Genomic DNA, 12,336 nt, shown 5'->3' with positions numbered 1-12,336 from the left:
TCCCTGGTGTCCCCTAAGCAGCCAACTGGGTACTGGTGCTCAGAGTGAGCAGGTCTGTCACTGTGAAAGACCGGTTACAGATACAACCCCTTAAGAGATGTCTGCAGCCTCTGTCCCACTCAGCCACTGGAGACTGGGAAGCCTCACATATTGGTCCCCTCCTACCTTTCATTATTGCAGGGTGATTTCTTATTTCTCTTCCTTGTTATACGGCTTCTGTTCCTCTAGACCCGCAGGCGACTCTGCTTGCTGTTTCCTCCGTGTTTCCGTCTCAACTTTGATGTGGTCGCAAGAGGGGATGAGCAAAGCTTCTATCATCTACACCATTTTGCAATGATGATGTTTTCTTTTTTCTTATAATTAGGTGTTCAACTTGGTTACAGATAAGGATTTAGTGATGATGGTAGTAGTGAAGGCGACATGGGTTTTTCAAGCAGGGTAAATATCATCACCATTTTACAGAGGTGGAGACTAAGGCCCAGAGAGGGGGTTTCCCAAGGTCCGATAGCTCCACAGAGTGGTGGAGCCAACTGAAGCCGTCAGGCAACTTAAGTCCCATTAGGGAGATGCCCAGTATATGAAAAGTTATTACAATAAGAACAACATTCCAAGTCACAGGTCACAACGACTAAAGGAAAGAAGCTAAGGCAATAATAAGCCATCAGGCAAGAAGTACCATGTGTAGTGGTTGATCCCACACAGTCAAGGTTCAAATCATGGCTCTGACACTTGTGAGTGATGTGACCTTGGACAAGTTACTCAACCTCTCTATACCTCAGTTTTGTCATTTCTGAAATGAGAATAATAATAATTTGGAATATTATAAGGATAATGTTAAAATGAGATATAGGGTTGTTATAGGTATTAAATGTGGTCCTATATAAGGTATTAAATGAATTACTATATGAGGTGTTTGACTATATATGCTGTGGGGTGGGGAGGCAGATTGAGATTCCTCCAAGCCAAAAGGACTTGAGAAAGGGGCTCTCCTGGGATTCTCTCCTGCTGAAACTAGCTGATGTACACAGGAAGAAGGTTGTCCATGGACCCAGTAGCACTCTCTTCTATCCAAATGAGTCATTCAGGCATGGAGTTGAAGGCCTAGTCTCCCTGATTTTCTTGACAAGTCAAATGCAGCCACCAAGGAAGTGTTTGCAAGTGGGAGTCCCTTCATTTTAAACATACATCTTAGAGCCCACACTGAAGAATTTCTAACTCTAGATAAAATCATTGGCTTCCGGAGCAGGCCGTTCTGTCGGATGCCTCTAGACAAGGTAGACTGAGTCTTACATTGGTGAAAACCAGTGGGAATCTCTAAGTTCTGCCTGTCACATACCTGAAGTTTCTGGGCAAGGAAAAGTCTCCACAAAGTTAAAGTCTAAAAATTACAGATCACCAGACAACTATTGATGAGATATGTTTAAGACCTAGGATCCTTCTGGATGTCAAGGAAGACTAAAAATATTAATAATGGACTTTTAGAAGTTATGAAAGTGTATGCTTAGTCCAAACAACTTGCAAAGTGTGTGCGCACACGCACACACACATACACGTACACACAACCCACGCACTCTGAATCCTGCTGTTCTGAGAGATCTGTGATGTAGCACTGGCTTTTCATGCATGGAAAGGAGGGTTGTGTGTAACTCTCCCACCACATACACACCCAGGCTCCTCCACATGGTATCCTGAAGCCTCACTTCTTTTCAGGGTTCTGAATTTGGCAAAGCACACTTCCTTGCTTCACTCGGAGGCAGAGGATGCTTTGCTAGTGTGGCATATTGTCAAGTTGCTTTTGCCTTTGACAGTTGCACTGAGGGCAGGACTTTGCCCTCCTGGAGACTGTTGTCTTTGGCATCTTGGTGCATATGTGTCAACATGGCCAGTCGCTTCTTGGTACCTGATGGGGTCCATAAGCCCCTCTCCAAACAGTCTCAACATATGCCTACTTTCTCTAAGAGTCCAGAATCTGAAACCAGACCGCTAGGTTGTTCTCTTTCAAATCTTGTCACTGCCACTTACAAGCTGAGGTACCCTGGGCAAGTTACTTAATGACCATAAGCCTCGGTGTTCTCACCTGAGAAACAGGGTTCATAAAAGTACTCCTTCCATTGTAATGATGTGAGGATTGAACAAATTAACAGATGTGGTGCTCCATGTGCCTATATTCTAGGCACTTAGCACTCAGTCAATGCTAGCTACTGCTGCTGCTACTCTCGGCAGGCGCAAGTCGAAACTGGAATTCTGTAGGTTTTATACAAATTTCTTCGTTCTGACCATAATTCATTGATTTGTGAGCCACGGTATATGCATTTGTGCTTTGAGAGATTGAGAGTTAAACCCCTGAAAAAAGAAGATCTAAGAAGCAGATTCGCTTCTCTTCTAGAATAGGGGAGCTAACAGATACAAGCCTACTGATATAGAGTGAAAAATAGCTCCTGTTGTGTTGTTTTATTTTATATTTTATTTTATTTTTAAAAAGTTCCAAATGACCCTAACCAAAGTTCAAAACCCAACTCTTACAGCCAAGTAACTCACAATGATAATTAGGTGCAAATCACAGGGGCCCTAGGACTCCATACAGACAGCAAGCACTTGCGTACAGCAAAGAATGCTTATCAGGGGTCTTACCTTTTTGTGCCATGGACACCTTTGGTAGTCTGATGAAATCTATAGACCCTTTTCAAAATAATGATTTTAAATGTATCGAATAAAATTCATGGGAATACAAAGGAAACCAATTATTGATATGCAGTCATTGAAATTCCCATGTTTGTGATATAAGAATACATGTACTCTTTACTCTTGGATTAAATATGCCCACTTATTTACTTATTACATGGGTATGACTAAAAACTACTATAATTTGGAAGTATAAAGGATGAATGTAGTCAATATTTTGAAATACCTGCAGAATTCTAATATAACATGAAAGCATCTGTGATTTCCATTGGTAAAAAAAGACAGATACTGCTAATATTACTGTAGGTTCCAATTGCAGGAAATGCTAAATTCTAGTCTGAGGTTAGTGAAAATGAAGATATATATTTTTTCCCATAAAAATTTATGTACATGCTCTTTGGGCCTCTGTAGACCCAGGTTGAGAAGCCCTGGCTTTAACCAGCCAAGCTGAGGAAATGGCCACTCCAGAAACAATGCCGGAGCAAGTTGCTCCTCAAGCATTTTCCCTGTGCACCGGCTGTGTTAACTAAGCAGTTCCAGAACCCCAGGGAGTGGGGAAGGTGGTAAGCTCATCCCTGAGAAATGTCACATCTAATCTCGTCTTTCCTTTTCCCTTCATCCCTTAGGGTGTAGAACCCTTAGGGTGTAGAACCAACACACATCAGCATCTCTCTTTTGATTTACATACGCAGGTATGGACACCGGGACACCTGCCGGAACACCGACAAATAGTGTGGGTGCTGGGCTGGGGAGAAAGAGAGCTAGAAAGTAGAAATTCTTCCAAAGGGAAATGAAGTCGAGCTTTGGGGAAGAGTGATGAAAACTGTGGCACCCCTACATTATTCTGAGTATGTCACCAGATTTGGAAACAGCTTTAAGATTGCTGGAAAAACTTGCTACTATTAGTTTATGTGAATAGATGTAACATAGCATCTTCCCAAAACAGTTGCTAAAGTAATTTGAGTTTCTGAGGAAACTCAGAGCTGCTGTACAGCCAGGGCTCTGTAGGAGTACTTCCAAATAATTGAGCATTTCTAGCAACTTTAAATTTTGTATTTCCAATTTTATTGAATTTTGATCTAATCTGGCTTATCTTTGTTGCCCACTACATGATAGATTCTTCTTAGGAGTTGTAATGTGTGTGTCTGTGTGCGTGCGTGCGTGTGTGTGTGTGTGTGTGTGTGAATATATATATATATATATATATATATATATATATATATATATATATATAATCTAGTATATTGATTATATTATTCAGCTGTTCTTATTTGTTCATTAGATTTGTCCAATTCTGAAAGACATATATTGCCTGATGTCAAACTATACTAAAAGGCTATAGTAATCAAAACAGCATGCTACTGGCATAAAAATAGACATATATATATATAGATAGATCAGTAGAACAGAATAGAGAACCTAGAAATAAACCGATGCTATATGGTTAATTAATCTATGACGAAGGCGGAAAAATATACAATGGGCTGAAGACAGTCTTTTTAATAAATGATGTTGGAGAAACTTGACAGATACATACAAAAAAATGGATGAAGACCACTTTCTTATGCCATATACAAAAATAAAGTCAAAATGGATTGAAGACTTAAATGTAAGACTTGAAACCATAAAACTCCTAGGAGAAAACAGAGGCAGTAAACTCTCTGGCATTGTTCTTAGTGATGCTTTTTCTGATATATCTTTTTGGTCAAGGGAAACAAAAGAGAGAGAAAAAAAAACCTAAACAAATGGGGCTACATCAAACTAAAAATTTTTTGCACAGTAAAGGAAATCTTCAATACAATGGAAAGACAACCTACTGAGTGAGAGAAGATATTCACCGATAATACATCTGATAAGAGGTTAATATCCAAAATTTATAAAGAACTCACACAACTTAACACCAAAAAACCAACAATCCAATTAAATAATGGGTAGAGGACCTGAACAGACATTGAACATACAGATGGCCAATAGAATAACTATCATGTATACCTGAAACTAATACAGTATTTTATGTTAGCTATATCTTAATAAAATTCTTTTAAAAAACATTTTGTTTTAAATAACACATGTTTAATGATCAATCACATGACAGTTATTCATTTCAGGCACACATGAGGGGATGGCTATAGATGTCAGTGTATCATAACATCAATGTTAAATAATTTTATCTTATTTTACAAAGCAGTTGGAAAACATCAACATTTCTCAGTGTATTTAGGTTCTTTTCATCTTGGCCTTGTCGTTATTCAGGATCAGCCACTTGACTTTATAGTTTTCCTTTGCATTTTCATCAATAAAATTCTGTTGTGGAAAAAATAAAAGAGATCTATCGAAGTGTCCCACTATAGTTTTTTTCAAATTTTCTCCACATCTGTCATAATTTTTGCTGAAGTGCTGTGCTGTTGGATGCATAAAGTTTTATGATTGATGTACCTTTTTCATAGATTGTGCTGTTTATCATTACTGCATAATGCCTGTTTTTACCTCATCAACATTAACTTCTACCAGTCTAATATTAATCTCATCATTCCTACTTTGTTTTTGTCTGCATTTGTTTGTGTAGTCATCCATCAGTCATCCTTTTATTTATCACATGTATTAAGTGTTTTTCTTGTAAACATCACACACCTGGTTTTCTCTCTCATCCTTTTTTCTCCTTCCTTCCTTTCGCCCTTTCTCTCTCTCTCTCTCTCTCTTTCTCTCTCTCTCTCTTCTTCTCTTTCCTTCTTCCTTCTTCTTCCTTTTCCTTCCTTCTTCCTTCCTTCCTTCCTTTTCCTTCCTTCCTTTTCCTTTTCCTTTCCTTTTTTCTTTTTTTTTTTTTCCTCACCTACCCTGACATTCTGGCAATTGTAGATAGATGATAGATATATAGATACAGTTATATGCATATATGTATCTATATAATATAGATATATATAATAGAGTACATATAGAGTATCTATCCACATCTTTCTATCATCTATCTATCTATCTATCTATCTATCTATCTATCTATCTATCTATCATCATCCATCTAATCAATCTATCAACACTGGTTGCTGGTTGTCTTCCCCTTTGGCCAAGCTGAAGTCTCTGTTCTGATGCATTTTCTGTTTAGATAGAGTTCTTTTGTATTTTCCTCAAATGTGATATTGGGGTGAAATGCTCTCTGAACCCTTGCACTTCTTAGATACCATTCTTTTACCCTGAGAATTGAGGGGTATAGGGTTCTTGGGGTGAAGGCACTGTCTCAGTAATCTGTAGGAGTTATTCCGCTATCCTTCGGTTTCTAGTGTTGCAGACGAGGAGACCGAAGCCATGTTTCTCCTCCTCTGCCTCTCCCTCCTCTTGCCTTCTCCTTCCCTTCTTTCCCTTTCCACTTCTTCTCCTTCTCCTTCTTCCTTCTTCCTCTTACTACTTCTTCGTCTTCTTTTTTTCTGTCACGTTTTCTTTCTGCCTAGGAGGTTCCAGAATGTTTTCGTTACCCTTGGAGATCTGGCACTTTTCAGAATGGCCAGACCTTTGTCTTTTCTCATCAATCTCCTGAGATTCAGGATACACCTTCCTCTCCCAAACGTGCTTCTTCTGTTCGTTTCATGATTTTCTTTTCTCCGTCTGTTCCTTTTCCTCTGTCTGCAACTTTGGATATTCACATCGTGTATGGCCTGCTTCTGTTCTTCAAATCTCCTTTCTTTTTCATGGTTTCCATCTTTCTAGGTAGGGATTTTTTATCTTTGAAATTGTTTTTCTAATTGAACTTTCCTAACACTATTTGTTTTATGTATTGACCACCTATTCTTCAGGTCATATTTTTAGATATTTTTAGATAAGAATTTTGTACATGTAATCATATTTTGAGACAGGAATTTTGTACACGTGTGGTATACAGCAATCTTCACAAATATTCTTTGATGATCTTCTTAAGTGCTCTTTTATGTTCTGCTGAAGTGGATGCCTCCAACGAGTTCTGTCCACAGGCCTGCCTTGGATGTGTCATTGTACATACTGGGCTCATTTCAGCTTAGGTATGACTTTGATTCATCTCATCAGTGTTGGAGCAGGGATGAGGACAGGCAGTCTACTTGTTCCCCAGTCTCCTTTTGCTCTCTCAGCCCTCGGCCCATCTGTTCTGCACCTTCTGGGCTTATTAGGGGGTAGGGAGTTCTTCCTGTGCAGTAGGAGGGATGGACAGATGGGAATTTATGATTCTCTGTAAGATAAGCTCTTCCCAGGAACCAAAGCTATCCTGCCTTGGCCCTAGAGCTCTTCAGCCTCTTTTCCTAACCCCTGCTAGCCTGCCCAGTAGTCCAAGTCCAAACGTCACCTGCCCTGGCTGTTAGTGAGCCCTGGGCTCAGAAGAGGTGGGCGGAATGGATTTGGGAGGGAGAAGGCACAGAAGGCATTTAGGGTAGGTCTCTGCAGAATCCATCCCTAAACTATTATTACTTTATATTTATAAAAGCCAATAATAATCATTGTGAAAATAAAATAAACAGTACAGAATTGAAGAAAGTAAAAAGTGAATGAATCTCCTTAATTCTTTTCCTTCTTCCAGGGTAACTACTATTAATAGGTTGGTGGGTCCTTGAAGTATTTTCAATTTACTTTCATATATTTTTTTAAAAAAATACAAATGAGATCTATATATATACCGTTTTGCAACGTATTGTTGTTGTTTTTTCCCTTAGTGTGTTAAGGACATTTTTTTTTCATATACGCTTCCCACATTTCTTTTAATGACTGAATAACTGTATGTAAAAATATCAAGATGTGCTTAATGGATGTTTGTTATACGCAGCTTCTGTATAATGAACAGTGATGCTTTGAAGAGCTTTTTGTACCTCTAAATATATTTCTGTAGACCAGATGACTAGATGTGGAATATGTGGGTCAAAGGATATATGCATTTTAAATTTCAGTAACTTCTGCCAAATTACCCTCCAAAAAGGTTGAGCTTATTGCTTTCCCATCTGTGAAATATGAGAGTTGTTGTTTCTTATACTCTGGCTGATATCATAATCAATTTTTTAGTTTTTATTAGTCTGATAGATTAAAAGTAGTATCCTACTATTGCTTTAATTGGAACTTTATTGTTTATTTTATTATTAGTTTCAAGTATACAATAACTTGGTTAGACATTTATATAGTTTATGAAATGATCCCCCAGTTACTCTATCTTCCCTCTGGCTATGCACAGCCGTTAGTTACAGCTGACTATGTTCCCTGTGCCATGTTGAACGTTACATTATGTGCGAAATGATGCATTTTTTCATATGCTTATTGTCCTATTGCATTCTTTCTGTGAATTACTTCTTGCTGTTTTCTTCCTTTTCCCATTAAATTGTTAGCTTTTTTGTTTGTTTGTTCGTTTTGATTTAAGTTCTTTCTAACTTAAGGAAGTTAGTTCTTTGTCTGTCATTTGTGTTGCAAAAATGTTTCCCAGTGTATTATTTGTTCTCAGCTTTTTATGGTGGTTTTTGCTATGCTGGTATCTTTAACTCTATGTTGTTTTTATCAACCTTTTAATTTTTTTTCTTCAGGTTTCCTATCTTGCTTGGAAAGCTTTTCCTTACTTGAAGATGATATCTATACAAAGAATTCACTCGTGGTTTCTTGTCGTATGGTTTCATCTTTCACATATAAATATTTGATCTGCTTTATTTTGATGTAAGGAGTGGAGAAGAGATCCAGTTTAACTTGTTCGGTTTTTTCCGTATGGCTACCGATTTAATCCAACATCACGATTAGAGTCCATCTTTTTCTGACTGATCCGAAATGACACCTTCATCACAGAATAAATTCCCATGTGGCTGTATCTATTGTTGAATGATATGAGGTTCATCTAGAGGGAAAGAGAGCCTTGCAGATGAAGCATTTTGAGAGTTTGACTCATGAGCGAAGGGCACTGGTACCCAGGAAAATCTCCCAGAGACTGAAGTTGGAACTTTCTCTCTTGCCTTTGCTTGGGCTCTCCTTCCATGCTCATCTGCCTTTTTGTTGTTGGTGTTACAGATATCTGAGAAATATGGGCTGCCTGTGGAGAAGATAGCAAAGCTTTACAAGAAAAGCAAAAAAGGGTAAGAAAGAAACTGAATTTAAATTCACTTTCAAATCAGATAAGTCAACATAGTGCCTTAAAAAAAAAACAAAGACAGCTCTCTTTGTAGTTCTGTTGTCCACCTTTAATAAAAACTGTGTGCCATCCTTCCAAGTGAGCAGCTTGCAGTACAATGCATTTTGAAGACCTGTAATGAGAGAGGGAAGTAGGGTGATAGTGCATTGTTATGATGTCAACTGAGATGCCCTATTCCAGTGACAGGATTAGTGGGTGGAATAAAGGGGCTTAGAAGTGGGGGGCATGGCAAAGTCACCCTTCTGCAGAGAGTGTAGTTTATAGGGAATCCGGTGCTACTCTCGGGGTTGGTTTCCGAGTGGCACAGAAGGAACAAAAAGAATTCATTCTTCCAAGGTAATTATTAATAAAATGATCTAAGTAATCATTGGACCTGCTTGTTCTCAGTGTTAAGAACAGTAGCTCTTGTTTATTGGGTGTTCAGTAGATTCTGGGTCCCCTGCTGCATGCTTTATATGCATTGCTCTATTATCCCTCACCACTCTATGAGGTGGATTCTTATCCCTAATTTAGTGATGAAGAAACTGAGCCAAATGGAGGCTAAGTATCTTGCCCAAGGACTCCTGTTCAGTAGGTAGAAGACAGATTTGAACCCAAGTCTGTGGCCCCAAAGCTCCGGTGCTTAGCTCTTCATTCTGCTCTCTACTCTCTCCAGTCCTGGGGCTTCCTGTGTATAAGGCCCCAAGGGCAGAAGCTGCAGAAGCTAGATCTAGTGCCAGGAGAGGGTCTCCACTGAGTCAGTTTGTGGTACTATTTTTCTAGAGCTATTTTAATACAAAACAGAAAATTGGTCTTAAGACTCTTCTCTGGGTCTCTTGGTTGATTGGGACTCATGTGAGAAACCCTTTTTACTTGAGCCATTGTCAGAAAGCTCACTAAAGTGCATATTACAATTCTTTCTAAGGTCAGTGCAATAGACTGGGTTTGTTCCTTGATGGTGAGATTTGAGTGGTGTCTCAAGGTCTTGCCACTGAGCAGAACTCAGTGCCGATGTACACGCCGCTGATGATACCATTTCATTTTCATTGAGCACTGCGTCAGGCCCTGTCCTAAACACTTTAATCCTAACAACAAGCCTTTACAACAGGGTTGTTATTCTTAGTTTTGCAGAAGAATAAACTGAAGCTCTAAAAGTCTAAACATCTTGCCTAATGACACATAGCCACAAAATGATAGTCAGTTATTCATTCTTGAACTAGGATCTGTTTGACTTTGATGAATAGGATTGGGTCAAGGACTGCTAAATCGTGGACAGATCCTGAAAGATGTTGGTTTTCTTAAAACTAAATCCACTGGGGATAGTTAGCCAAGAAGTACATCACATGTGGTAAAGTATGAGCTTCAGACTGAGGCAAAGCTTGTTTCAAAACCTAGCTCAGCCATGAACTTGCCGAATGAACTTGGGAAATGATTGAACCTCACTGAGCCCAGTTTTCTCATTTGCAAAATGGCAATGATCAAACCTCCTTTCAGAGTTGCTGTGAAGATAAAATACAGAGTCTCTGAACCCCTGGAATATACCATGTGCTCAGAAGGGATAGCTGCAGCTCCCGGTTACTTTCCTCTTCTTGAGTGTGGAATACTTTTTAAGATGCATTTTCAAGGGGCAGTATGGTTTGATGAAAATAGCTAGGGGCCCTAACTGTTTAGGTCCTGGCTCTGTCAATAGCTAAGTCTGTGAGTTCAGGCTCTGTCAACTTCTTGGGCCTCAGTTTATCAGTCTATAAGTCTAGAGGGTTGGGTCGAATGAACTCTGAAGTCCTGTTTAACACGGAGTCATGAGGTTAGTTCTGAGAAATTGAGGCTTTGCTTTCCTCAAACTGTTTTATAGACAAAGATAATATAGTGAGAGTCTTTTCCCCCTGCCTTGTCTCCTCTCTCCTCCACCCCTCCTAGTCTCCCTTGCCAAAGAACGGCAAAGGGAACCCCAGCCCGGAGCCTGCTGAGCGCACTGTTCATGGCGTCTTTGTCCCCCCTTCTCCCGCAGCATCTTGGTGAACATGGATGACAACATCATCGAGCACTACTCGAATGAGGACACCTTCATCCTCAACATGGAGAGCATGGTGGAGGGCTTCAAGATCACGCTCATGGAAATCTGAGCACTGGCCTCGGCTCGCCTCGGCGGGAGCCCTCTGCGCACTCCTCCGCGGGGGAGGCGGAGGCCGGACCCCAGCACTGCAGCCCCACCTCGCCCCACCACAACTGCTGTTACACGACTGCGCTGGAGAGCGGGCCAGGCACAGAGCCCCATTCCTTGGCGGTGTGTTTGGCCCGTCCACCGGGTCCAGCTCTGGAGCTGAGGCCCGAAGCCCCTTGGGAAGGAGCCTTGCGCTTGTCAGACCCTTATTTATTATCCAACGTTTTCCGGAGCTCAGGGCCAGGCCCGCCGGGACTCCACTGGTCACCCCGGCCCCAGAGGGCACCGTCCAGAGCCCTCCCCTTCGAGGGAAACAGCGCCAATCCATTCATCTCGAGTAGCCTGAGAAGGTCTCGTCCCGTGTGTCTCGCCTCTCCAGTTCTCTGGAGTGGCTGGCCGAACTGAGTTGCTTCTTGCTGCAGCAGGCGGAGGTGGAGTAGGAGGTGGGTGCCCTCTTACCCGTCAGCCCTTCAGGTAGCTCCGGGGCAGGTCACCTTGCTGGACACCTCCAGGGGTCCCCAGTGAGTGGCCACCAGGCCTTGTACAGGAGGACATTCAACTACCATGTAATTAGTAAGTGACACAGAAGATATTCCTGGCTATCGTGTACATAGTGTCTATAATATTGTAATAATATATTTTACCTGTGGTACATGGGCATGTTTACCTCCGCTGGCCTGGGGGAGGCACACAACTGGAGACTCCACTTTCTACAAGAGGTGTCTGCCTCTGTGCTATTCAGAAGACACTCTGGGTTAGGGGAGTGGCCTCCGGGGAGTCAGGAGACTGCGCTGGGTTCCGAGATGACCGCTCCCGTAGCCTGCCCAGACTCCTTGTCTGCAGAGGGAGCCCCATTCCCTCTTCATGGGCACGACCCACTCTGGAGGCCACCACCTTTATCACAGGGTGGTGTGCTTTGCTGTGAGTAGCCCTCTGTGCTGTCACGTGGGAAAAGTCACATCGTCTGAGCCCCCAGCTCTTCCAGTTCCTCCCGCCTGAGCTTTCTGGAGAGACTGCGGGGGCTTTGCCACCAGGGCCTGTCACTGGGGCCCACCGCAGAACTCCTCGGCTATCATGGGGATCCTGGCCACTGTGCAGTGCCTCGCAGCTTACAAGCACGTCCTTCATCTCAAGTGGCCCCCTTAAATGCCCGACTGCAGTTTTGTGAGCGGTGCCAACAGCTCGGCTCTGAATGGGCGGCCGGGGCTGCCTCCTGCGCCTTGCCAGAGAGGTAGGGACCAGCCGCCTCTGCTCCTGGCTGCTGGATGCGGAGGGAGGGTGGGACAATGGCCCAAGAGCCCTGGCTCTTCTGAAACCAGTCTGGGAGACTTAAGAGGAGAAAAGTTGCTTCTCCAAACAATCACAAAATCATGAACCATCCTGGACCGCTGTTCTCTTT

General features: G+C 41.8%; 1 protein-coding gene across 5 annotated transcripts in view; it reads left to right on the top strand.

The window, feature by feature from the left end:
* GRHL2 (grainyhead like transcription factor 2) overlaps positions 1–12,103 on the top strand; it is a 152,920-nt gene extending 140,817 nt beyond the window's left edge. For 3 of the 5 annotated variants that reach the window (XM_039853626.1, XM_039853625.1, XM_039853624.1), the window contains exons 15-16: positions 8,677–8,741; positions 10,785–11,082. In XM_039853626.1, the coding sequence (XP_039709560.1) occupies positions 8,677–8,741; positions 10,785–10,899 (180 nt within the window). In that variant the 3' untranslated portion in view covers positions 10,900–11,082. Of the gene's footprint in view, positions 1–8,676; positions 8,742–10,784 lie in introns of all 5 variants that reach the window. The other 2 variants (XM_039853623.1, XM_039853622.1) reach the window with 1 other exon arrangement.
* Positions 12,104–12,336: the final 233 nt, after the last annotated feature.

The sequence above is a fragment of the Pteropus medius genome, unplaced genomic scaffold (genome assembly GCF_902729225.1).
Source record: "Pteropus medius unplaced genomic scaffold, Ma_sr-lr_union100, whole genome shotgun sequence".
In the NCBI taxonomy this organism is placed as follows: domain Eukaryota; kingdom Metazoa; phylum Chordata; class Mammalia; order Chiroptera; family Pteropodidae; genus Pteropus; species Pteropus medius.
Note: the sequence above shows the minus strand (reverse complement) of the source record. Positions and strands in the feature narration are given on the sequence as shown.